Source organism: Portunus trituberculatus, chromosome 31 (genome assembly GCF_017591435.1).
Source record: "Portunus trituberculatus isolate SZX2019 chromosome 31, ASM1759143v1, whole genome shotgun sequence".
NCBI lineage: Eukaryota > Metazoa > Arthropoda > Malacostraca > Decapoda > Portunidae > Portunus > Portunus trituberculatus.
Genome location: NC_059285.1, coordinates 2072042 through 2099121, shown reverse-complemented (window position 1 = coordinate 2099121; position 27080 = coordinate 2072042). Strand labels below are relative to the sequence as shown.

The window sequence follows — 27080 nt, the reverse complement described above, 5'->3', positions numbered from 1 at the left end:
CTCTCTCTCTCTCTCTCTCTCTCTCTCTCTCTAGTATTCTTTTTCCATCTCAGCGCAGTTCTCTAAAGCTTAATATTTTAATTCTCCAAACTATGAAACGTTTTCTTCTCACCCTTAACAAATATCCATTATCATCTATACCACTGTATTACTTCACCGTGCACTACTTCACCCCTCGTCTACCAAACATCCACATTTTTCCACTTGAAACGTCACTCTTCCTGTCTCCCTCTAGGTTTTTTAAATGTCTCAGGTTTTAATTTTTTCCAGCACTCGACTAGAAATGTTCTCCCGAGACTCAGTATTGTGTTATTGTCTTTATTTCCTGTCAGTTTCAGAATGGTTTTGAGTTTATTGGTTTTCGCTCTTCTTTCTCGTCCCACATTCCTCTCTCTCTGTGATTCTTGCATGTGTATTTATTTCTCCACCTTTCTCCACCTTCCTCTTCATGATTCACCACTTACAACCTTAACAGCTATTGCATCTTCTCGGCACACTTCAATTCCTCTTTCTCTTCTCGCATTCCTCTTTCCATGTTGTAATGTATGCGTTTCTCCACCTTTCTCCACCTCCCTCTTCATGATTCATCACTTAACTACTTTAACACCTCTTCCTCTATTCTCTCGGCACGCTTCAATTCCTCTAGCTCTTCTCGCATTCCTCTTTCCCATGCTGTCATGCATATGCGTTTCTCCACCTTTCTCCATCTCCTTCTTCATGATTTACCACTTACAACCTTAACACCTTTTCTTCTATTCTCTCGACACACTTCAATTCATCTATCTCGTCTCACATTCCTATTTTTTCCCAGTGATTCCTGCTACGTATGTATTTCTCCACCTTTTTCCATCCTCTTCATGATCCACCACTTAGAACCTTAACACCTCTTGTATTTTCTCGGCACACTTCAATTTCTCTATCTCTCCCTCCCATTCCTCTCTTTCCCAGTGATTCCTGCTACGTATGTATTTCTCCACTCTCCACCTCCCTCTTCATGATTCACTACTTACAACTTTAACCCCTCTTCCTCTATTCTCTCGACACACTTCAATTCCTCTATCTCCCTCTCATTTTTATTTCATTTATTTATTTTTTTCCCGATGATTCCCTCCACTTTTCCCTTCCCATCATTCACCACTGGCTCATCTTTCTACCTCCTCCATCTTCTATTCTCTCGACACACTCGCTTCCCACATTCTCTTACGACGAATCTTTTTGTTTTTAACGGTGCCTTGCTTGGCTTTTCGCGTTGTCTCGTTGTGGCGCGGAAGTGTAACCTGATGAGTGCTCCGGGATCAGGGTAGGGGGGGGGGCGGAGATTTGGGGGACGTGATATAGAGGGGAGAAGAGCAGACGGGTGAGAATGATGTGGGCCTATTGTGCTGTGCCCTCTGTAACCTACACTGATCTCTCTCTCTCTCTCTCTCTCTCTCTCTCTCTCTTTTAAGGGGATAGACAGGGGGGGTGAAATGGGAGAAGTAGATGAAGGTAAACAGAGTGAAATATGAAAGAAAGTAAGAGGATTATATAGGTGGCGGGCAAACCGCCTTGCTAATTTTCTCTCTCATACATACTGTTTTCATATATTGTTTTCACCGATACAAACTTTTGAACAGGAACAGAAACATCATGCAGTGTTTTGTCACAGTCTTATCCTTTCGTCTTGTATCTTTCACAATAATAGATTTATTTAATTATTTTTATTATTTTATGAGTCACGCAGGGTGACTTCGGATTGTTGGGATGCACAGGAGAGGGCGAGGGAGGGAAGAGCAGCAAGAAGCGAGGGCACACTATACTGTACGCCCTTGTGTTTTAGAAGTTACATGATTTGCAGAATGTGGTGTGCAGTGGACCGGCCTTGGCTTGTAGATGAAGCTAGATGTAAATTTGACAAAAATTATGATAAAAAATTATTGTAATGATGATGATGTGTGGGAAAGTGGGGGCGGGATACTCTGGCTGTGGATGAGTACTTTATTTCCTGACTAGTTTCGCTTGTATAGCTTCTTCAGGGGAACTGACCCCTATAAAGAAGCTGTAAGTAAATATAAATAATGATGATAATGATAATAATGATGATAATAATAATTATTATTATTACTATTGTTATTATCATTGTTACTTATGTATTTACTATTTGTTTATCGGACTTTTATTTTAGAACATTTGCCCAGCGTATTCCATCTCTCTCTCTCTCTCTCTCTCTCTAACACACACACACACACACACACACACACATTTTTAAAGCATGTAAAAGTGTGCATCGGCCGGGAATCGAACCCGGGCCTCCCGCGTGGCAGGCGAGAATTCTACCACTGAACCACCGATGCCATACTTCGTAAATGATTGTTAAAATTAATAAATCATTAAGAACGTTTAATTGAATTAGGTTGAGTTATGTTTTGAAAAAAAAAAAAGTAATACGTGAATGATGGATATTTGCCGTAGGGTTGATTTTCAAAAGCAATCTATAATAAGGGACTTGCGAAGGTATTTTTCTCCAATGATATGGTGCAAAATATATTGCTATGTTTACTAATGACCCTTCAAAACATCAATATTTCATGCTAAGATGTAAAAACAAGAGTCAAGACGCTGAAAGATTTGAGAGTACGGTCCCTGTGTCCCTCTCTAGTGGCACTACCAAGCCCGGTCAAACGGAACATATAATATAGTAGATAGAGAATTCTTGACCGTGATGCAGGAAAGACTGTCAAGACTAACAGGTTCTCTCTAAACACCTATTTTGTTTGTCAGGAATTCTTAAGTATTTTTACCATTTGCACTAATAGGATATTTATTCATTACTATATCCTGTTTTTATTTTGCCATCTCCTAGTGATAGTTCCTAAATCAAGGGTACGTGTGATGGCTTTTTTTTTTTTTTTTCTAGCAGAGAAATAAAATAAATAAATAAAAAAAATAAAAAATAACACTTGGATGTCAAATTCCGAGCAGACCAGAGGAGCCAAAAGAATGGGCCGGATAGGTGTCTTGAAACCTCCCTCTTCCATGTATACAGTACATTCAACATTAGCTTAAAACACTCGATTCATTACCTCCTTTTTATACCTCATGCCTCTCACTCCCACCTTTCCCTATCGCATTTTACTCGATCCCTATTTACCAAAACTCTACAAATTCCACATCAGATTTGGCCAACACATATTGCCCTCGCCATTATACTTCCACCTAAAACTTTCAAAACACTTTACGGTTTATCAGTTCTACAGTTGCCCTTCGTTTTCTTTTCGGTTGAGAAGGAATGAATGACAAAGATTTAAGGCGAAATTCTGCTAACCAGCCAAGGTCTTACATCATCATGGGGAAGGGTGAAAGAAACCAACAAATAATATGGGGAAAAGGAGTGAATCAGAAGGATAACAACACAGGCATGAAGAGGAATGAACAAGACAAGGAAAATAACAAACATGGAAGGGAATGAACCAGAGAAGGAAAATAACAACACAAACATGAAGAGGAATGAGAGACAAGGAAAATAACACCAAACATGGAAGGGAATGAACCAGAGAAAATGATAACAATACAAACATGAAGAGGAATGAGAGACAGAAGGAAAATAACAACACAAACATGGAGAGAAATGAACCAGAGAAGGAATGAGAGACAGAAGGAAAATAACAACACAAACATGGAGAGAAATGAACCAGAGAAGGAAAAATGAGACAGAAGGAAAATAACAACACAAACATGGAAAATGAACAATACAAACAATACAAACATGAAGAGGAATGAACCAGAAGGATAACGACACAAATGCCTCTTTCAAACTTATCATTTAATTAGAATGCTCTGTACAAACATCATTATCTATATACATCCTCCAGCAGCCCGTGCACACCTCCATCTAATGTATAATTTAACACATCACATGTGCTCACTGAATTTTTTATTATTTACCATACTAGCTTCACATTATCAACAATTTGATATCTGAAAATACTAGTAAAACATTTGCTGGGAAGGCATGTTAAAATAAGTTAGCTTGTCTACATTTTGGCCCTGGCTTGAGCGTCACCAGGAATTGTTAGGATTGACAAGTTTATGGCCTTCCTTACGTAACTTTTTTGACAGGCAACAAGAGGAAAAAAGGATCCACCCAACATGTACACCTCAGAAGGGAAGAACGCTCCTACACATCACTCACCAATCTCATGGCCACCACTGTGCTTTACTATGCTTCTTAGACTGATGATGATGACAATATGGCCATGAAACAGGTGAGTGGCTGCACAGCTAACATAAATATTCTTAGAGGACCAATTGGAGTATCTACTTGTCGCGATGCCTGTTGGCTGCTTCCTTCTTGATGGCCGATATGCACTTAGCCATGGTGGGCGAGGCACGGCTCACAGAGTTGGTCATGTAGAAGTCTTCTAACAGTTTCTGAGGCACATCTATGGGTGCTGCCTCCTGCTTGCCCTTCACCAGCTACAGCAGAGAAAATAATTATTTTAGTATTTTTTTTTTTTATCCCTTTCAGTAGCACTATTATATTCTTACCTGGGATAGGATAAGACATTTTATGGCATAGTGGTAGTAATCTGGTAAAATCAATAATATATACCTAGTTTCATTATATTCTGACAAAATAGCTAACCATGTAAAGTTTTGAGAGGGCACATAGGATCACAAGTATTTTGAAGGCATAAATGAGTCGCTAAGTACATGTAGGATTATCATTGTATATATAGGATATAAAGTCTTACGTGATCTAGAATGGTAGTTGCTTTTATCCTCATCCCACTGGAGTCATGACCATTGTGCCACTCAACCCTTCTACGATGTAAAATTGGCGTGTGTATGAGATGGGGGAAAGGGGACAAGATGATGCTAGCAGTGCCAGCAAAATCAACTTTTTCCCTTTTCCAGCACAAGGGTACACTGCAGTCATTACCCAGTGGGACAGGAGCACTAGGGGCTGCTGCCTTTCAAAGTCTAACATCAACTCTGCCTTTGTATATATACTTCTGTGCATATGGAAAGGTTGAATGAAACCAGGAGGGTATAGGAAACCACAAGCAGTGAAGATGAATGGGTGGATACATTTTGTGCATCCCTGAATGAACAGCTGACTGGGAATACAGATAGACAACTGTGGACAAGTAATAAATAATGTCTGATATTTTTTTACCTGTGCCAAGGTTGAAGCCTGTGCAAAGTAGTTGGCTTCCTCCACATCACCATAACGTGTCAGGTTAGGAGACACCTCTGTGAGACGGTCCCGTACTTCAGCAAGGTTGTCGTATGGCAGCTGAGCGCCCACAACCTGAAACATGGATAGCAGGGTGAGTGCAAAGTCATTTCTGACAGTGTATTGAAAACTCATTTACTGACAGACAAAATGAAAGAAAAGCATTTTTGTTTCCCATGATTTTATTCACAGATCACTGTTCGTCCTGTTTGCTGATGGGTTTGTATCCTGAATGACACTGTGGATGGAGTCAAGTCTGTCCTCCTTCACATGTGCATTCACCATTTTGTTTGCACTCAAACACATCTTCATGTTGCATAAAACTAACTTATTCTTTTCATGTAACTTGAATTTATACTAATAATTTGGACACAGTGTGTGTGTGAACACTTAGTACCCAAATAGATTAAACATTTAGTAATTTAAAAATAAAGATTCTTTATCAAAATTGGAATTTGAAAAAATAATTTATTATGGTAGAGATACAGATGTGATGCACCACAAGGAAAGACAGCTTTTGGCAGCCCAACGGTGTGGTGTCAAGACCCTAAAATCAATCCATGAACAAGAGCAGCAGTGATCTGTGAAACACACACACACACACACACCTCAGACAAGGCTCTGATGATCTTCCAGTCCTCTCGAGCCATCCCAGGGGGTATAAGAGCTGCCCGGGCCTGCTGTGCTCGGCCCTCTGTGTTGACATAAGTGGCTGTCTTCTCCGTGTAGGCTGCCCCCGGGAGAACCACATCAGCCATCTCTGCTCCTCTGTCACCATGATGGCCCTGAAAGAATGTAGGAATGATCATTGATGCCCTCCACTGCCACTAACTACTATCTGTATGGTACATCCCTTACAAGAACATGTACATGTCAAAATCTAAATATCAGTTTCCAATATGATGTAGCTCCTTCAGCCCTCACCTGGTATATGACAAGGCAGCCTGCAGGCAGATCTTCTCTAGTGATAGCACCCTCATCTGCTCCAAGGAGATAAAGGACCTGTGGGGGAGCATTGTGTATCTTGCTCACCCCAGGGGTGTAACCCAAATCCAAGGCAGCCACCTGGGAAGCCACACGGTGCAGCACGTTGAGCACCCGCCACTCGGCTCCACCCTCACATCCTGCACGCAGCTGTGAACGGCAACCAATAGTTAATCTTAAATTAATAGGATGGACGTTATGCATTTTCATATTGTATCATACAACTTTGATGTCTGTAGAATTACCATCTCAAATAGTAGTCTCTTACATGACCAGTTTCACAAATAGTCTTACATACAGTATTGAAATTAAACACAGGGAGCATGACCAAAGTTTCACAAATAGTCTTATATACAGTATTGAAATTAAACACAGGGAGCAACCTTGCTTGCTTTAGATAAATATATTAAAGAGAAACCTATAAATACCACAGGTCCACTCACCTGGTGAGCCAACTGCTGCAGCCGTGCATAGAGCAACCCTCCGTCAGGTCGTGACAGGAGGGCCGACCCCACCACCACCATGGGACGACGGGCAGCCTTCAGTCGCTGGGAGAAGGGATGAGTGCCAGACAGCAGCTTCTCAATGATTGCTGGATCCTCACCTATGTGCTGTGTGAAGAGTAAATGAGGAAGGCACTTTAATTCAGGGTCTAGTGAAGGAGGGAGGACTATCGTAAGTGTTTTAACCCCTTCCTTACCGCAGTCACCCCCCGATGTAAACAAAGCGTTCCCCTCCTATACCGCAGGCCCCTGCCCGTGTGCGCACGTGCCTCACGGCCAGATCTACACATTATATTTCTTTCTAACTCAGTGTTATGTACTTTTTTCATTTTATTAATAAAAGAAAACGTAAACATATCATAAATTGTGCACTAATCATAAATTCAGCACCACACACACTGCACCTGGTGAGGGTGGCCCTGAGGCAGTCATAACTAGGCTGCTCCCCCTCACTTGCCGAGAGGGTTTCAACACTGCTGTCACTATCACTCTCTCCTATTTCTTTTTCAGGATCATAGTCTGAATCATATTCATCTGGAGAGTCTTCCAGTATATCCTCACTGTCTGTCTCATAATTATGATAATCCTCATCGCTGCTACACGAAGCAGACGCCATTATCTCTAACTAGAGGCAATAGAACAGTTTCACCACGGCCGATACTAGAGAACTGATGTTCTTGGGGGGACTGTGGGAATAATATATGTCAAAGAATAGTGATTGGCTTTATAGTTTATGCATGAAAAATTAACTCCGATATTGATTGGCTAGTGGGGGGGATGGTTTTGTTACGCTGGAGTGGCTAAAAATAACGCCTCCAGTCGATATTGATTGGCTAGTGGGGGGGATGGTTTTGTTACGCTGGGGTGGCTAAAAATAACGCCTCCAGTGTTTGTTTGTTTATAGTGAACCACGTGGAGCATGAAAAAAGCAAAATCCGCACTCAGGCCACGGTTATACACGGAAATGTATTTGTGTGGTACGCACGTACCACGGCGGCATCTTGCGGTACCACGAGGTCGCTTTTGCGCGTGGTACACACGTACCACAAAACAGTCTTGCGGTATGGAAGGGGTTAATCTAAAAATAGTTCTTGTACATGTAATGACACACCGGAAGGTGGAAAGATGGCTCACTGCTCTACCACCTGGATATGAAAGACACCCTACTAATCTACCTTCCGAGTGTCTCCGTCTCAGCACCTGGTCCCAGCCCAACTACATAGGATAGCCAGGGCCGAGTGTCTCCCTCTCCGCACCTGGTCCCAGCCCAACTACATAGGATAGCCAGGGCCATTTCCTGTCACTGGTCCACAGGTGGCCATACCTCATCCATGCTGTGCTGTATTCTGTCCCAGCATGTACACTGGCCTTTTACCATGGCAACTACCACACTGCTCCCTTCCTGTTAGTGCACACTCCTCTGAAGAGAAGGTCAGGAGGTCGGAGCTGAGGTGAATGTAGTTCCAGCCACTGATGTAAAGCACAGCTCCCAACCTTGCACAGTGTACTATCTCCCTGCTAAATACATCCACATTGCCACCTATGATACATGGGATACCGGTGCACATCCCTAGTCCCACTGCGGTCATGAGAACAACAACATTCTCCTGTGTTGTCTGTAGTTTTTTCACTTAGAAACTGTATTACAATGGCACCAAAGAATCTTATAAGTGGTGAAAATAAGGAATCTAGTGAGTGTAGTGTTAGTGAGCCACAGCCCTCGACTAGTGGGTTCACAGGAATCATACCAGGAGACAAGTTAGGTACCATGACTCACCTCTGCTTCATAGGTCAAGTTCACATTTGGTCCCAGAACAGCCACGTCCAATTCATTGTGTACCCAGGCCTTGCGCAGGCGGGCATTGAAGAGTGGTGCCTCAAAACGAGGGTTTGTCCCGACAAGAAGCACCAGGTCAGCCTCTTCCACACCAGCAATGGTGGTGTTGAGGAGGTAGGAGGAGCGCAAGTCTGTTCCACTGCCATCCTCAGGGAAGATCTGGAACACAAGAAAATGAGGTTAGTTTAGTATATAAGAAATGGAACAAAATTCAATAAGGATGAGGACCAGCCAGCTATTATTAATAAAAGAATATTACAAAGAAATAATATTCATATCAAAATTAATGTTTCATAAGCCTTTTCCCACCATGACACCCACCTCCTCAGTGCAGGTGGCCTCCCCCCCGAGCTTGTTCACCAGGTCTTTGAGAGCTACCAGGGATTCAGCATCTGCCAGACCTGTCAACAACAAAGACTCATATCTCAGTCATGGCTCAGACAGTGTGAGAACTTGTGTTATTTGTTCTTGAAAACAGTGGAACCATATGTGCTTTGGGATCCGAGGGGTCTCCAAGCGCACAGGTTCGAATCCTGTCCACGCTCCAAGTGTAGGTTGGCCTTCCTCACTCAGGGCAATGATTTCCTAGTGGGTGGGCTTTCAGATAGGAGGTACCCTAAACAGTATCCCCCTTTAGCCCATAAATTCCCGTGAAAAGCTCATATGGTAAAAAAAGGAAATAATTCTTAAAAATTGCAGATTTTATTTCATTTACTTAATATTCATGTCATTCTTTTTTCATGTAATTAAGAGAGGCACCAGCTAAACAATAAACAAATAAAGGTATGAAAAAAGAGGTCCCACATACAATCAGAAGAACCAATCATAAGCAGAATTTAAGTACCTTGAAACATTCTTCTTGAAAGAAGTTTCAAAGTCCTAGGAAGGTGGCAATACAAAAGTAGGCAGGTAAGCTCTTACATTAGGGATAGACAGAATAGGTGCAGTAGGGCTTTTTGGGAGGAGGGAAGGCATGCAGTTAGCAGAGGTAGAATATAGTAAGGGATGCAATACTGGCAATGAGAAAGAGGCTGGGACAGGCAATTAGAAGGGAGGAATTGATGAGACAAAAAAGCTTTGAATTCCACTTCCTTTAGAACACCTGTATAATTGGAGCCCCATATATGTGAAGTGTATTCCAATGGACAGAAAAGGTTCCTATACAGTATAACTGTAATCCCCAATATATGTGAAATTTACTCCACACATGGACAGATAAGATGCCTGTACAAAGTTAATAGCTAGGAGTGAGTTTTTTGACAGCAGGCCGTGACTGCCTGTGTTGTGAAACAAAGGGAAATATTCAGTGAGGTCACACAGGCTTTAATGTTGAGCTCACAGCACCCCCTGATCCAAAGCTTTAGATCTACCAGAAACTTCCCATTAATAAAAAACATTTCAGTGAATTAAGACACAAGCAGACTCCAGTTAAAGCACCAGCTCCACATGGTACACTAAGTAAACGGCTCACCTCCTGCTACTGCTGCCACTGAACCCTGTGCTCCTGCCAAGGCTCGCCCTGCCACCAGCAAGGCGTCCTCCCACTGGCAGGGCCGCAGCTCCCCCTTGGAGTCTTTCACCATGGGGTGCACCAGACGCTGTCGTTTCAAGCCATCACAAGCAAAGCGGGATTTGTCAGAGAGCCATTCTTCATTGATATCCTGTGGGAAGGCAGTGCTGGTTAATGATGTGACTGGAAAGAAGCTCTGACAAAAACTGTGCATGCTAACTATATATATCCACGAGAGAGAGAGAGAGAGAGAGAGAGAGAGAGAGAGAGAGAGAGAGAGAGAGAGAGAGAGAGAGAGAGAGAGAGAGAGAGAGAGAGAGAGAGAGAGAGAGAGAGAGAGAGAGAGAGAGAGAGAGAGAGAGAGAGAGAGAGAGAGAGATATTGTCAAAGATGAATGCACACATGCCTCATTGGTCCTGGGAAGGATACGCAGCACCTCTCCTGTGCGATGATTGACCACAATGTTGGAGCCCACCGCATCCATCACGTCCACAGAGTCAGTGCGACGGATCTCCCATGGCCGGGCAGTGAAGGCGTATGGCTGGCAGGACATGACACTCAATGTTTTACTTTCTTTACTTCAATCACACTTCCTTTCCTCCTGAACATCTTTTATTCCTTTAATACATAAAACTGAAATTTTTAAATACAGGTAAATCTTGACTTACACGTGTTTAATTTGTGTTTTTGTTAATACGCAACCGAAAAATATTATAATTAATTAAATTTGCACGATCAGTTTGCTAATAAGCGATTTGGCCCAACCACATTTTCAAACTGAGCACCAGACACAATTTCAAACTGCTCGTCAGAGTGGACAGCGACAGCGAGTGCTTGTGAGGGATGAAGACATTGGCGTCCTGCATTTATTTTTTTACTAGTGTTTACTTTTATACTGTGGGGTTATTTTTGATAAGTGGATTTTTGATAAAGTGGAAAAGCTCAGAGGAAGATGGTGACTGGTGAGGGCAGTGAGTGTTGTGTTTACGTATTCTTTCTTTTGTTGTTTTCTCTTATCATTTTTGCTTTCTCTTACTATTTCTTAAAAGCTCTTTATTTTAAATACACTTCTAGTATTTAGAATGGTAAATAATAAAAACATGTTAATTTAGCCAAATAAATAGAGTATTTTGTAAATTTTTTGGGCCACATCTTGCATCCCCCCTATTATCTATTGTTTCTTACGAGAATTAAAGTTTGTTTTACGTGAATTTTGATATACGCGATGCCTCTTGGAACGCATCTATCGCGTAAACTGAGTTACCCGTAACATATACAATTCTTCAACATAATTCACTACCTTCTAAAACATGACATAGCTTCATATCAATTAACAGCTCAGGCTTCTTACCTTAGAGGTGAGAGCTCCCACAGGGCAAAGGTCAATCACATTGCCAGACAACTCGGACATCAGCATCTTCTCCACATAAGTACCAATCTGCATGTCGCTGCCTCGTCCAGTGGTGCCCAGGTCCTCTACACCAGCCACCTGTAATAGGAGAGACCTTGCTTTCTTTCCATCTCTGTTCGTTTATATCTATCTCGATATATAAATTAACTAGACTAACACCCACACCCCCATGAATACACACCTCTGAGGCAAAGCGCACACAGCGGGTGCAGTGGATGCAGCGAGTCATAATGGTCTTCACAAGAGGGCCAATGTTCTTGTCCTCCACTGCCCTCTTGTTGTCCAGGAACCTTGAACGGTCACTACCAAAAGCCATGGACTGATCCTGCAAAACAATGAATGATAATGAATAAAAAGGGAGCAGATAAAAAGTGAAACAATCATGGTGACAGAAAAAATTAAGCTGGAAAACCACTACTGCCTAAGAACTAACATGTAATATTAAAATTATGAACTAACATATGTAATACTAAAATCATATTTGGCACTAGTCAGACCACATCTCAATTATGCAGTACACTTCTGGTCTCCACATTTTAGGAAGGATATAGGTCTAACAAAATCAGCACAAAGGAGAATAAAAAAGATACAGAAAATAACAGATATTCAACACAAAGCAACATGAAAGAAGATAAATTTGTATTCCTTAGAGATGTAGGTTAAAAGGGGACCTGAGAGAACTATTTAAGTGGTATAGGGTTATAACAAAGGTAATATGAGCAAAATTCTTAGGATCAGTAGCCATGATAAAGCCAGAAATAATGAGTTAAAGCTTGAGAAATTCAGGGTTAGGAAATAAATGGGAAGGAATGGTTCCCTAACAGAATAGTTGATGAATGGAATGGACTCAGTAATCAGGTTGTTAGTGCTGAGTCAATAGGGAGCTTTAAAATGAGATTAAACAAATTTATGGATGGGGATGATAGAGGGAATAAAATAGCTTTGCTCATATAAGGACTGCCAAATGTAGGCCTGACAGCCTCTTGCAGCTTTCCTCACTTTATGTTCTTCCTCACTTTCTGATGTTCTTATAAGCAAGAAATTAAAGAATAGACAAAGCTAAACTAATACACTGAAAATGTTTTTGAGTAGAACTTTGTATGACCATCCTTAGCTTCTCACTTTTTGTTTATTTTGATAATCGCACAGCAATAAAGTCCTGGCACACCCAATCTTAGTATGCTTTCATCTTTGCAAATCACTTCAAATTTAGTCAATATGAGTAAACTAAAGCAACTGCTATCCAGTAAACAAGACAGCTCTTTGTTCAAGTGAAACTTTTTTTTTTGCATCAAACACACTATACATCCCACTCATGATCTTTCTAACCTTTCTCAAATCCTATCTTGCAGTCTTCAACAATTTCCATGCTCTCAGCCTCACTACATGCCAAAACTACCTGCTCAGCTACATCTGCAATCTTTCAAAAATGTTCCTTCTCATTTCCCAATTAATCCATGTGAGTCTCTACAGATGTTTCATGATATGTCCACATGACTCACCTGCAAGTCACACTCGCCACCCTGATCACAGATGGGGCAATCAAGAGGGTGGTTGATCAGAAGGAACTCCATCACTCCCTCACGTGCCTTGCGAGTCATATCACTGTCTGTCTTGATGCGCCAGCCCTTCATCACCGGCATGGCACAGGCTGCAACAGGCTGTGGACAAAGGAACAAGGTTTGAAAGAGGAAAAGAAAAACAATAAGAAGAACCTACGGCCCTGCAAGGATGTATTGAGCTTCATATTCTGTTCGTTATACTTCTGTAACAAATCTCAAAAATCCAATGACAAAAAAGTTCATGTGGAGAAAAAGTTCAGTGATTACTTATTCCTACAACAATACATATGGCAGGAAGGGACACTCACTTTGACAGACTTTTCCACCTCTACCAGACACATCCTGCAGTTTCCTGCAACAGAAAGTCGCTCGTGGTAGCAGAAGCGTGGGATCTCCACTCCTGCCTCGGCTGCTGCCTGTGGGCAAAAATGTTGTGATCTGTTACTAAAGGAAATCTTAAACAGTAAAACATATACTTATAACTGCAACAATCACGTCACACACAACTTCCCCTCCAAAGCTTATAGTGAAATGAGAAGAAAGTTTAATTTCACAGAAGCTCTTCACAAACTGTAAAAGACATCCAGCAGTGCTCTGGATGGGCATACCTGCAGCACTGTGGTTCCAGGCGGTACCATCACCGGCTGATCGTCAATGAACACTTCAATCTTCTCAGGGGCTGAAGACTGCACCCGAGTAGCACCCACCCCCAGAGCAGCCCTTCCCCTGGATGCCCCATGCTGCAGGAGACGGGACACTCCTACTCGCAGCATTCTTGTCGTACCAGACACTCTCAACTGAAAATACACAGAGGGAAATTACCAATTAATGCACAGGTATTTATTTGTACCATCACCATGAGTAGGATTCTGTCAAATTTATCTTGCATGTGCTCTACTGTTGCAAAGGAGACCTGGCATAAGGAACGTTTGGTAAGTACTCCAGGATGGGTGCTCCCTGTCATCACATCCACAGTCCAGTTGATCTGTTCTAGACATGCAGGGCAGTACACAAATTAGCCATTCTTTAATATATATGTATGTATGTATGTATGTATGTATGTATGTATGTATATATATATATATATATATATATATATATATATATATATATATATATATATATATATATATATATATATATATACACTCGACCCTCGAAACAACAGATAAATGCGTGCATGACCCTGTCTGTAGATTGCAAAAGTCCGTTCTTTGCAAAAGTACGTAAAAAACTGTATAACATGTATGTAAAATACGTAAAATTTTCTAATTTTCGTATTAGTTCAAGCTTAGCAGCCACTGGAAGAGCCTTTCAATTACGCTTCACTGGTTTACTGAGTTTAGGAGGCATTTGGGATAGGTTAAGCACTCATGGGAAGGGTACAAATACATAAAAAAGCACTGGACAATGTTCGCTGTTGGTTGAAAACGCATGGACTGAAGATTAAACATGGCGGCCAACAGCTGATGACGTGACCGACCCGCTACCTACCGGACAATCGCGCGCATTTTAATATTCGTCCGTAGATTAAACCGGACTCCAGAATTTGTCCGTAGGTTCCGAAATCCGTTGATGGGAGATCCGTTGTTTCGAGGGTCAAGTGTATATACAAAGAGAGAGAGAGAGAGAGAGAGAGAGAGAGAGAGAGAGAGAGAGAGAGAGAGAGAGAGAGAGAGAGAGAGAGAGAGAGAGCATATTTGATCATAAAGATTCCTCACAGTGAGGTACAGTCTGATGAACATTTATCTTCTACAGGATACTGACTTCACACTGAACTCTAGCCAAGCTTGTACTGAGTTGCAGCACAACACCCATACAGTTTCCTCAATTGCTTATGTCCACTACAAGCTCTATCCTTATGAGTAAGGTTATGGTAAATATTTCTTGCCCCAAGGCTTTTGAGGGATTTGTGGATTTGGATGGAATAAATTCAATAGATGAAGAAGAAAAGATGGTAATTATGAAAAAAAAAAAAAAAAAAAAAAAAAAGGCATCAGTCTGACATAAGTAACAAGGATTTCGTCAATGATTGTGTTTTGATGCTTAGAACATGCAATGAGCACTTCTTACTGTTAGAAATCCTTAAGAAAAACTCCTTACACTTTGGGAAAAAAAGTCCCACAATTTAGGATAATTTTTCTTAATGCCAATTTTTGTGGTCTTTGCACATGCAACCAGTGATTCGTTCTAAGTCAACCTAAGCTACCACCCAACCTAACTCAATGCACGGACTTTCATGTTCTATGCAAAAGTTATTTATTACCATTGCACAATAAACCTAAATGAGTAATTTGTGAGGGAAAGTGTATAGAAGAAAAGTGTCTGCTAAGAAAATTGTCCTTTTTTTTCCATTGGTGCAATCCTTTTTTTCATGTGAGCAATTCTGACGGCTTTCTCCAGTAATACAGAAACAATATTATAAAACTGTTATAGCACTCTTCTTTTTCTCTTCATCTCTGTGGCAACACCAGCAGAGCTTACCTAAACCTAATGTCCAAACAAAAACTGAATAGAGAAAGTGTCCTATACAATAATGAAACAAGGCACAGAGAGGCACAGAAAAAAATCAACCAATTTAGAGGAAAATAAAGAAGTTACATAAGATGTGGAAAATAGGACAAAACAAAACAAAACAGCAACAATAATAGTGACAAAGAGAACAAAATAACAAGACTTAAGGAGCTGCCTACAAAGACTACAGCTTCACATCTACATGTAGTAAGGCAGAGTGGCACTATCTTAACATACACATCCTGCTCGCTCTCCTCAATTCCCAGCTCCCCCTTTGCACCTCCTCTACCTAGCTGATTTGACGTCAAATATACTATGAAGCCACAGTATTGGTTAACAAGGGAAAGAGAGAGAGAGAGAGAGAGGAGATAATAAATGGAGGAAGTGTGATTAAGAAAAAGAAAAAAATGGATAATAAATGGAGGAAACGGAAATAAAACAAGACAGGCACAAAATAGATAATAAATAGAAGAAACTGGAATAAAACAAGAAAAAAATGGATAATGAAGAGGAAAAGGAAGATATTAGGACACTGCCATATGTGTGTTTTTTATTCCCAGTTCCTCCATTTATCATCTATTATTTCTCTTTCCTTATTGACCAATAGCTTGGCTTCATATATGTGACGTCAAATCAGCTGGATGGAGGAACTGTAACTGAAGAGCAGGGAATCGAGGAGAGCGGGTGGGACGTGTATATCAAGACATTGCCAAAACAGTAACCCTATGCAGTACTGAAATCATACACACGCCGGCGAGGAGAGGCAGGTATGCAGACTGAGATATAGCAATGAGCCACAGCCAGAAGTGTGTGTCATGGTAAGGGGCGAGGAATGAGGGGAGGTGAAGGGGGTTTTACCTTTGATGTGGGTTGATAGGGTCAGTATAGGCAGTGATAGAACAAGAATGGGTTAGAAGGTTAGCAGAGGTGGAGTCCTCACTGTGCTGGCCCTGTACCAAGGAGAGATGGAAAGGCAACTATAGGTGCGGCCGAAGAGTTTCTAGAGCAGGCTTGGAGAAAAAGTTAATGTAAATTGATGTGTTCCTTGCCTGATGCTCTCCGTTCTCTCCTTCTGCAGGCTGCTGAAGGGCCGACACTGGAATAATGGAGAGAACCAGGACCTATGAAGCGGTATAAAGGGTAAAAGGTCACAAGAAGAAGAGGGGGAGGGCTGGCAGACTACACTACCGGCTTCACCTTCACCCGCACACCCCGCCCCATACCATCCCACCAGGACAACTATGGGCACCACACACACACGCGGGGCGGGACACACTGCTTACTATCTTCAGGAATCAGAATAAATATCACAACAGCAGAAATTAATTCTAAAAACCAAACGTGAATCCACCTCAGCCATATTTCATCTACATACTTCCCTCCTGCAACAGCCAATGGGTTTCTTCACAGTCCCTCTGTGTGTGTTCGTATTGCTGGGCTGCCTCAGTCTCGATAAACGGCTAAGTAAGGTTAAATAACAGGGGAACCGGAGCAACCTTACCTAAACAAGAATCAGCTGTGGGAAAGATGGCGGGGCTCTCAGCCAATCAGATGTGAGTGCTGTGTAGAGACCTCGCCAGAGACCGCCAGATTAATGGAAAGTGGATGAAATATTTTTTTCTTATGTACGCGAGGAAATTATTATTATTATTATTATTATTATTACTATTATTGTTATTATTATTATTATTATTATTATTATTATTATTATTATTATTATTATTATTATTATTATTATTATTATTATTATTATTATTATTATTATCATTATTACTATCATTAACATTCTCATCAAGTATCATATCCATGTTGTGTTCGGTCAATTTATAGTTTCACCCAATGAACAATTTTCTCATGTGGCTTCTATATTTCTGGTGAGACATGTAGAGGAACGACTGTATCATTTCCTTCACAAATTAATAGTTTTCAAGTTATGACTCTTTTCAACTTATGCCTACCTCTCATCGCCAACGATCTTATTATTTCTTTATTATTATTATTATTATTGGGGCGAACATTAACTGCAGTAACACACGTTGCAAAAGAAGTCGGAAATCAACAAAATCACATTAAAAAATCCGGAAATATATCAATAACAACTTTGACAGCGGAGGCGGGCGCGGCGTTATGCAAGTTGTGTATTACCAAAACCTTATTGTCCACGCCATAACACACTTGGTGGGTTCAGACACACACATGGACTCACGGTCATACACCTGAGTGCACACAGGGAGGCCGGAGTGACGGGTTCAATGCGGGGTAGGCCTGAATACATAGTAAAGCGGTAGTACATAACAGGGCAGGATGTACTGTCTATATTTGTGAAGGGGTTAGTGAAGCGTCTGAGCGGTGGAAAGCACGGCTGTTCCTTTGAAAAGATTTGAACTGTTTTACGTTATTTCCTATGATATATGGAAAAAATTGTCATAAATAATAATGATTAAGAAAAGGAGAAAAAATTAACACCTACAGCGAGTAAATATTTACATAAATACTACTCTTAGTGTTTCTCTGGTAATATGTAGTCCAAGCAGAAGAGGGACAGAAGAGCAACATAATTTTGTTTAAAATATAAGCGCGGCATTACACATTGAAACCAACATTTTTTCACATTAGTAATTATAAAGCCCAATAATTGGGCCGTTAAAAAATATCCTTAGACTCATTGAGTTGTTCCCCTCCACGGAAATCTTTAGTAAAAGGCGAAAGATTTATGCGTTTTGAAGGGAAACCAGAGTTAACACAGTACGCACAGATTTTAGACAATATGTTTTGAGCCGAACCCCTACAAAGGCTGTACCTCCGAGCAAGAAAGCAACATGTTCTGACAACCTATGCTACATTACTACTTAGCGTGGTCTGCTTCTCGCCTTCTCATCTCCCTCTGTAAAGTTATAACAAGTAAGTACAAATTCATGCTTTCTTAATAGGTACAGTGACGAACGCGCCCAGTATGTGATGCTTGGTCATCCAGCGTGTCCTTCTTACCTGGAACGTCTCCCACATAACGATTGTTATTTCTAGTCAGTGAACAAACTCAGTATCTATGCAGTTCATTAACATTTACTACACATCATCTTTTTCTTTCTTTTCATGCTTCCCCTTACTACCGGCGGCAACATTTAACAATTTGATAAAGCTGGTGTTAAAGGCAAATTCAAATTTTCAAGTTTGCCCAACAATCACTCAAAGACTGCACGTATCTTGCACCAAACAACACATGACATGCTCGGTAACTGTGGCCACTACACTCAAGAAATAAATACACCGATTGTAGCGCGACAAAGCTTATTTTAATTGTTAATATTCAGTATTTAGCCAGGAAACAAAGAAAACCTTGATGACGAAAGGCAGACTTATACTTTGAGGGAACTTCTGGAACCCAAACACCTCAAGGAAACGCAGGAAAATCTACACAACATTGAATTAAATACAGTACGGAAGGTACACATCTACAACTGTCTACAAAATCTACAAATTTATCCATCCAATCTACAAATGGTCAATGAAATACACTAAAACAGTGATGAAGATTTGTGGCCAACCTTCACAACTTCATTGCTACGTCTCCAAGAATCACTCTCTTCTTCCTCTTCTTCCTCCTGCTCCTCATGTTCCTTTGGCTACACAGGCAGAAGCAGCAGCAGCAGCAGGAGCAGCAGCAGTGTGGTGTCTGTTGTATGTCTTGCACGCTCACTCCAAACACTTCCCTCACTTGTTTGGTGTTAGTAGTACTGAATCCTGGAACAAGAGGTGGAACAATATTGAAATGGCGTCAACAGTAACAAGTCCTGAAAAAAAATAACAACAAAGAGTTCAAAACCTTTTTAAAATGAGACACGTGGAAATAAAAGTGTGATGTGCAAACCACAATACTCACATCACGGTCACTCAACACTTTATTCTGGGCTTGCTTCGCTGTAGTCACTCCTGTGGGAGGAATACAATGCCGTCCTGTTCAAATGACACATTCAAAACACACTGGCAAAACATCTTCCATCCTCACCCTCTCCCTGCCTACGGGCCCAGTGTCGAACACATCAACAACATCACAACACACGTACAACAACACTTAGAAAATACGCTGCCTCACAACACACCACAGCTAACACGCTTAGATCCAAACCACTATCTCACAACACCCTTTGAGGAGGAGGATGTCTCCAAGATGCTCAGGCACACCCCAAAACGGGCACCCGGGCCAACAGGTATAACCTGGCCAATGATCAAAAATCTTCCCCCAGAAATTATAACCAGTCTCACAAAAATTTTCAACGCCTCCCTTTCCTCCGGGTACTTCCCAAAACCATTCAAAATTTCTAACATAACACTCATCCCGAAGCCCGGCAAAAATTTACATCTCCCTGAAAATTATCGCCCCATAAGCTTGCTGGAAATACTCGGTAAATCTTTCGAGCGGTTAATTAATCAAAGGTTAAGATCATACCTCGAAAGCAACGAATTGCTGGGTCCCCAGCAATTCGGCTTTCGTAGTAATGCTTCAACCGAAGACGCCCTTAACAGTATTATCACGTATTTAGATGGAAACTCGCCCTATTATAAATCTGCACTAGTGACAAAAGACGTGAAAAAAGCTTTCGATACAGTCTGGCTCACAGGATTAAAATACAAAATTTGCAATAACTTTGATCTACCCCCTAACCCAAAAATCCTGTGCAGTTTCTTGGACGAGCGAGAAACTAGAATCAGACACCAGGGCGTCTTCTCCGCTTATTTCTCCCCCCAGGCCGGAGTCCCACAAGGTTCCGTCCTCTCCCACCCTCTACAACATGTATACCGCCGACCTACCCCGTCCCACCCACAATGATTCCTTAACAATTCAATATGCAGACGATGTAACACAATTGGCGCGCGCCAGAACGTTAGATCGCCTTACTGACAAAATTCAAGAAGAGTTAACAACCACAAGCTTATGGGAGCTAGAATGGCGCATTCACTCCCATCCAGAAAAATCTAAGGTTACCTACTTTAACACCAAATCCAAACAGCCCCGCCAAATTTCACTTTATAAAACTTTCCAAACCCTGTACCCATCCCAATAAGCAAAGTCAACATTGTCCTTGGCCTCACCATCGACAATCACCTTAGATTTCATACCCATATAAGTAAAAAAGTCGCCACTGCCTCAGGGGCCCTGAGCAACTTGGAACGTTTTCGCGACAGTACTTCTAAGCTGAAACTTCACCTTTATAAAGCTTTTATTCTTCCTCTAATAACATACTGCCCTCTTGCCTTGTCTCTCTCAGCCCCTTCCAATCTTCAAAAACTACAAAAGGTCCAGAACCGAGCAGTTCGTTTCGCACTTGGAACGAAGTGGTTCGACTTCCGGACCTCTTCATCTCTTCATGAGGAGTCCAACATCCTACCACTAAACATCACACTCTACAACAGAATAAACAAACAACTAAACACGTTTCCAGACAGACACACAGACACATACAACTTCCTGAAAAACCTTCCACGACCACACAGACGTCTACCCCACACCACCCTCCTTGACCCCACAGATGAACCTCCTGATCCTATCTACAGATAACGGACTCCTCTTCCCCTCTTTCATCATCTCTCATCTCACCTTTCTTTCACTCCCTCTTATTAACTAACTCCTACTCCTATCCATCCTCCCTATCACTTCTTCACTAACAAACCTTATTTTATTTTCTCTCCATCCATCCTCCTTTCACTTCCCTTCACACTCTCCCTCTCACTTATCTTACTACTAACAGTACCACTCCAGGTGTCAGAGTGGCATCACCCACACCCCCATCACATGCCCCTTCCTACGGGAGTGGGCCCGCGTGCCAACGCCTAGTGGTGTTTTCATATTTTTGTCTTATGGCTTTGTATTCATCTTTTGTTTTATGCATTATTTTTCCGTCTCGCAGCCTAGGCTTTAAGGGGGCACCGGACCACCTCCAAGGGTCGGGGACAGCATTACCGCTCCCCTCCCAGTGACGGCACGGCATGGGGCCCCCGGCCGTCTGCATGACGTTCCGGTAGTGGCACCCCCTGTGTCTGTTACTGCGGAGCGGCCAGTACTGATGGAAGGTACTGTGAACGCACAAAATGCGGGAACATTTTCATCACCTCCACAGAGGTAGTTGGGAGCGGCCAATGCTGGGCGAATGACGAGAACAACCGCACCCTCCCTCTGACGGCGCGGCAATGGGGCCCCCCGGCCGTCTACATGACGTTCCGGCAGCGGCACCCCCCCGCGTCTGTTATGGAGGGGCCAGTACTGATGGAAGGTACTGTGAACGCACAAAACGCGGGAACATTTTCATCACCTCCACAGAGGACGCGGAACTGTTCGGTCATCTCGCCGTCACGTCATCCACCCTCACAAAACAAACCATCTCCATCCAATTGACATTTTTAATCCTTTACTTATATCCATAGCAGGTTGATATCCCCAGAACAGGGTGATACTCCAGGACCGGACCACTCCCGGCGGACACCACCAAACACCAATATCCACTCATCACATGCATTTAATCACAAATAAAATATTCATAACCCCCCTCACCAACCTCGCTAATAAAGTTAAAACATATCCTACAACCCCAAATCACCAATTCTACTACTATCCGTGGTTCGGAACCCACGTAAAACTGTAGGTCCCTCCGCTATACGGAAGTACTTCTCACCCCATCCTCTCTATGTGTCATCCTTTCCCCTCCTACTATCACGTACTTCACTCTTCCTGCTTCACGGTGTTTGTTGTTTGCACTGAAGACGAAAAGATTTGGCCGCCACTTCCGTGTGGGTGCGTCGCCCTCGTCCGTGGCATTGGCGGTCCTCTGCTCTTGCGTGCTCGGTAGTAATGCGCTCTGCTTGGCTCCCCCTGGTCTGGTGACGGCCTCCCTTGCCGCGTCCATCTCTTCTATAAAGAACTTCTATAATTGACGTAGCGCTCAGTAACCACAAAAGTCCATCTTGCGCCTGGGTCAAGCCCCAGTGACTTTACCCTCTTACTGAAGCTCCCTTCTTATCACCCATCTATTCTTCTTCTGTCCCCACTTCCCCCTCCCCATCTTTCCTTTTCTGATTCTGTTCTGTTCTGTTCAATGGTGCATGCAGCCGCTCGCTCCCTCCTCCCGTCCTCCTCAGTGCCTGTTGTCTTGTGGTACACTGGCTGGGTTAGGGAAGCTTGCGTGGATGATAACACGTCGACGCATCTTCAGGAACCCGACAAACATCTGTACAGTGAACATGTTGCAGGTGAGATGAAAGGAAAGGTATGAAGTGTGAGTCGGCTAACTATACACTAAAGGAATATTGTCAGTGTGTCAAGAACAATTTAGGAAGTGTTTAAAGTTTGCTACAATCTCACCCACTACTTAATTACGCCATCTTTGCCACAGCACAGCCACAGCACATCCACAGCATAAAGGAGTGAAAAACTACTTACTTGACTTAGCCCAACAGCTAGGCAAAGAACCCCAAGGGACCCCAGCACAACACCCACCACCATGCCAGCTTGGGGACTTGACACTTCAATGACCGTCTTCTCCTGACCGTTGGTGCTGGTGGGCGGATCGAACACTGCTGAGGGATGGTCCACAGGGAGAGGATCTGGGCGACTCCACGCACTCGTCAACGTCTGAGGGTGGAGAATTACACTCTCAGAAACACAGATTTATTGCAACTTAAGGATACAGGTTAAAAAGAGGAGGTAACGAGAGATTTACAAGCATTTCAGGAACACATATTTAGCGATACGTTAAGGAAAACTACAAAAATTATATCAGTACTCATGAGAAATGCATATGACAAGATAAAATTATACTTAATTATAAAGAACAACTTATCCGCACATCGCTGATCTCAGTCATACTCGTGAGACAAAATGCATGTTGATGTATGCCAAGAATAACAAAAGTACCCTTGAATACCACACTAACTTCTTTAGGCTGCTGCTAACTGTAGAGGTGAAGGGCTGACAAGTTTAAGAAGACAGACCGTAGTAGAGTGACAGTGACAGTCCAGCCAAGCCTCACCTTCACACTTGAACTTCCTGACGAGTCTGTACCCTGCATGGCCAGCACTGGCAGTAGTAAGTAGTAGCAGTATGACTCTGGAGTGTTGATGCACAGGGACTCACACACACCCGACATTCTTATCCCGGCACTCGTCAATCCACACAGCTGCACAAACTCATCCTGCCACAACAAAGGCATTTGCTTCAGTAGTGTCAAGTTGTGATTTTGTATTATACTGTATACAATGTAAGAAAACCTGCAACTTTTATATGAAACAATGGAGTTGATGGCATGAGCTAAGCCTTGCGTGCCAGAGTGACACAAGCAAGGCCTTCTCCTCACCTCTCTGTTACTGCAGTAGTCACTGAAGCCGTCACACATGCGCTGCTTCGGGATGCCATTCACACCGCCGTAGGAGAACTGACTGTCTGAGACACATAAGTCGTTGGTCTTCGGTACGGGGGTCGTCTGCAGGTCTGTCTGCCAGCATTGCATTGTGTAAGTGAAATGCACGCGCGCGCACACGCACACGCGCGCGCACACACACATACACACACACGGTAGCTCAGTGGTTAGAGCGCTGGCTTCAAGCCAGAGGACCACGATTCCCCGGCCGGGTGGAGATATTTGGGTGTGTCTCCTTTCACGTGTAGCCCGTGTTCACCTAGCAGTGAGTAGGTACGGGATGTAAATCGAGGAGTTGTGACCTTGTCCCGGTGTGTGGTGTCAGGCCTATCCGAAGATCGGAAATAATGAGCTCTGAGCTCGTTCCGTAGGGTAACGTCTGGCTGTCTCGTCAGAGACTGCAGCAGATCATCAAACACACACACACACACACACACACACACACACACACACACACACACACACTCGTGACCCCTTTTCTACACAAAAACTACTGAAAGCACTCAATATTATCCGAAAGCACACTAAATTCATCATGGAATACTTCAAAATGACACACACACACACACACACACACACACACACACACACACACACACACACACACACACTCCATTATAGACACAATTTATAATGAAATCATCCCCACACACATCCAAAACCCTTAATACACTCAAATCTAACCCAAAACACACTCAAAACACCATGCAATACCTCAAAATGCTGGAAAACATACCCAAAACTAACTAGAAACACCCAGTACACACCAAAATGACTTGAAACATTCAAAACTAACCCAAAACACACTCAAAACACCATGCAACACCTCAAAATGCCCCCAAAACACACTCAAAACATGCATATACTCAAACACACCTCCACACCACACTCAAGGCACGTCAAATACACCTAGGAGAATCAAAACACACTCAAAACACACAAAATACTCCCAAAACATACTTATAACACACCCAAAACACCCTGCAACATACTTAAAACACCCCAAATATACCCCAGACCAACACTATGCATTGTAAAGAACGTTAGGATTAAAAGGGTCACTTACCTAAATATTCCACCTTGGTTCCTTCTCCTATTCCGCCTCAATTTCTCGTCGTTTCTTCTTCGTACTCCTCCTTTATTTCTCCTTGTTCCTTCTATTGCTTCCGTCTTCACGTGTGAGCCTAGAACCACATCAAAACACAAGATATTAGACAAAATATTGAGGAAATGGAGGGTGACTTAAGTATTGTGGCTTGGCTTCTCCTCTTCTTCCTCCTTCCTTTCATCTTATCCTCCTTTATTCCTCCTTTCTACTTCCTTCCGCTACTACTATCTACACACATAAACCTAGAAACACACGAAAACACGTTGAAATCACTAGATATTAGGCAAAATATTGACGAACTGCGGGTTTGGAAAAAAGGCGCCAGCCTGAGGCTATGGTCAGTCACCACCTGGGCTGTGGTCATCACAGAGAACGGGAGCGGGGTGACTCGGCTAAATTACGTAAATCATTTTATTTTAAAAATGACTTTTCGAAAAAACGAAGCCACGGCCGACTGCTTGTTATTTTAGGACGTGATAAATACTAAAACTAATTTTAAAAATATGAAAACAAATCCAGCTTAACTAGTTTTTAAAAAAAGTCTAAATTAAGTATGCTAAATATAAAACAACATTTAAACTTATAAATCTGCTAAAACGCCCTGCAAAGTCAATCCATTTTCACTTGGCGAGTATTTTACCACATTTGAGGGAGTGTGAGCTATCTTTTAAGGCATTCCACAGCGAGTTACACCAAGAAACACAAACGTGAGCAAATAAAATAAAGAAAAATAAGACGTTTTTTCAACACCACCAAACACCATTTCAAAGTCCACATATTTCACTCAATAGATTGATTTCACGCTTAAAAGAAAACGAGCGATTCTTTGATAATAGAAAGGCCCACTTATACCTTGAAATAAGAAACCTTAAAATTCGAAATGGAAAATTTTGACCGTTGAAAAGCCTTTAACATACGCCATAAAACACCACTAAACGCCACATATTTACCCAACGCAGGCGCGGAACACACTTCAAACACAACGAAACATTTAAACAAACCATAAAAACTAACCATGGAAGCGTAATAATACCCTCAGGAAATATTAGAAAAAAAGTATTTGGCCCAGCCGGCTGCCCCAGGGGGGGGAGGGTGATGGCTAGGGGACTTGGGTGGGAGGCGGCCCGGGGGCGACACCGGGAGGAGTGGCGGCGGGACCTCCATATTTAGCCTTTATCATCTTACTAAGCTAAAATTGAGCCACTCAGGTAACTATTGACCAGGGGATATGAAGTGGCAGACTGGTGGCTACATTGTGACACATGTTTGGCTTACGGTAAGTGAGGGAAGCAAATATCAGCAGGTAATACAGACGCCTGGCTCTCTTAAATGCTCGTTATACCAATCACATATTAACATTTACGTACTACTTTCACTCTCATACGTAAAGAAAACCTAACAATAAGTGATTGGCCTTATAAGTACCTTTAATTCATGAAGATAAGGCAGTGTGGAGGTTGTGGTGAAGGCTGCACTGTTTGTCTTGCCGTTTGGTAATTGGTGATTGGTGCTGCTTGAAAACTGTTGGTGATATAGCAACACATCACTTGTGTGTGTGTGTGTGTGTGTGTGTGTGTGTGTGTGTGTGTGTGTGTGTGTGTGTGTGTGTGTGTGTGTATGTGTGTCTTTTGAGTGTTTATGGCTGTGTGGGTGGTGTGTGGGTGTGTGTGTGTGTGTGTGTGTGTGTGTGTGTGTGTGTGTGTGTGTGTGTGTGTGTGTGTGTGTGTGTGTGTGTGTGTGTGTGTGTGTGTATACGGGACAGTATAACCAAGATGTATTAGACTAAGAGGTGAACGCACTTTGGCATTATTGGAACCGCTGACGTCACCATGTGTATTGTTTACGTCTAGTGTTGTGGTGGTGTGTTCACGTGTGGCAGATTTTATCAGCAATTGTGTACTTTTCACGGGCTTTGTATTACGATATTAATAGTTAAATGGGTAAAGCAAGAGTGTGCGCTGTATTTGGATGTACACCTGGTAAGGACAGCAATCTAAGATACCATAAATTACCATCTAATGATAA

At 42.4% G+C, this 27080-nt stretch overlaps 1 protein-coding gene and 2 non-coding genes across 4 annotated transcripts; all 3 read right to left on the bottom strand.

The window, feature by feature from the left end:
* Positions 1-2262: 2262 nt before the first annotated feature.
* Positions 2263-2333, bottom strand: Trnag-gcc. The gene has a single exon. It is a non-coding gene; the product is annotated as a tRNA-Gly (tRNA).
* Positions 2334-3785: 1452 nt separating this feature from the next.
* Positions 3786-17140, bottom strand: LOC123511446 (NADH-ubiquinone oxidoreductase 75 kDa subunit, mitochondrial-like). 2 transcript variants are annotated; one of them, XM_045267329.1, is made up of 16 exons: positions 16915-16930; positions 16589-16635; positions 13634-13822; positions 13334-13441; positions 12966-13124; positions 11645-11788; positions 11404-11541; positions 10459-10593; positions 10014-10203; positions 8864-8943; positions 8483-8701; positions 6646-6813; positions 6143-6352; positions 5827-6003; positions 5159-5293; positions 3786-4455 (listed from the first exon to the last, which is right to left on the bottom strand). In XM_045267329.1, coding segments are annotated over exons 1-16 (2259 nt in total). In that variant the 5' UTR covers positions 16916-16930; the 3' UTR covers positions 3786-4296. The 2 variants fall into 2 exon arrangements, with proteins under 2 accessions (XP_045123264.1, XP_045123265.1); XM_045267330.1 differs by lacking the exons at positions 16589-16635; positions 16915-16930 and adding an exon at positions 17041-17140.
* Positions 17141-18164: 1024 nt separating this feature from the next.
* Positions 18165-18279, bottom strand: LOC123511711. Its single transcript, XR_006676935.1, has one exon. It is a non-coding gene; the product is annotated as a U5 spliceosomal RNA (small nuclear RNA).
* Between the last annotated feature and the right edge of the window lie 8801 nt (positions 18280-27080).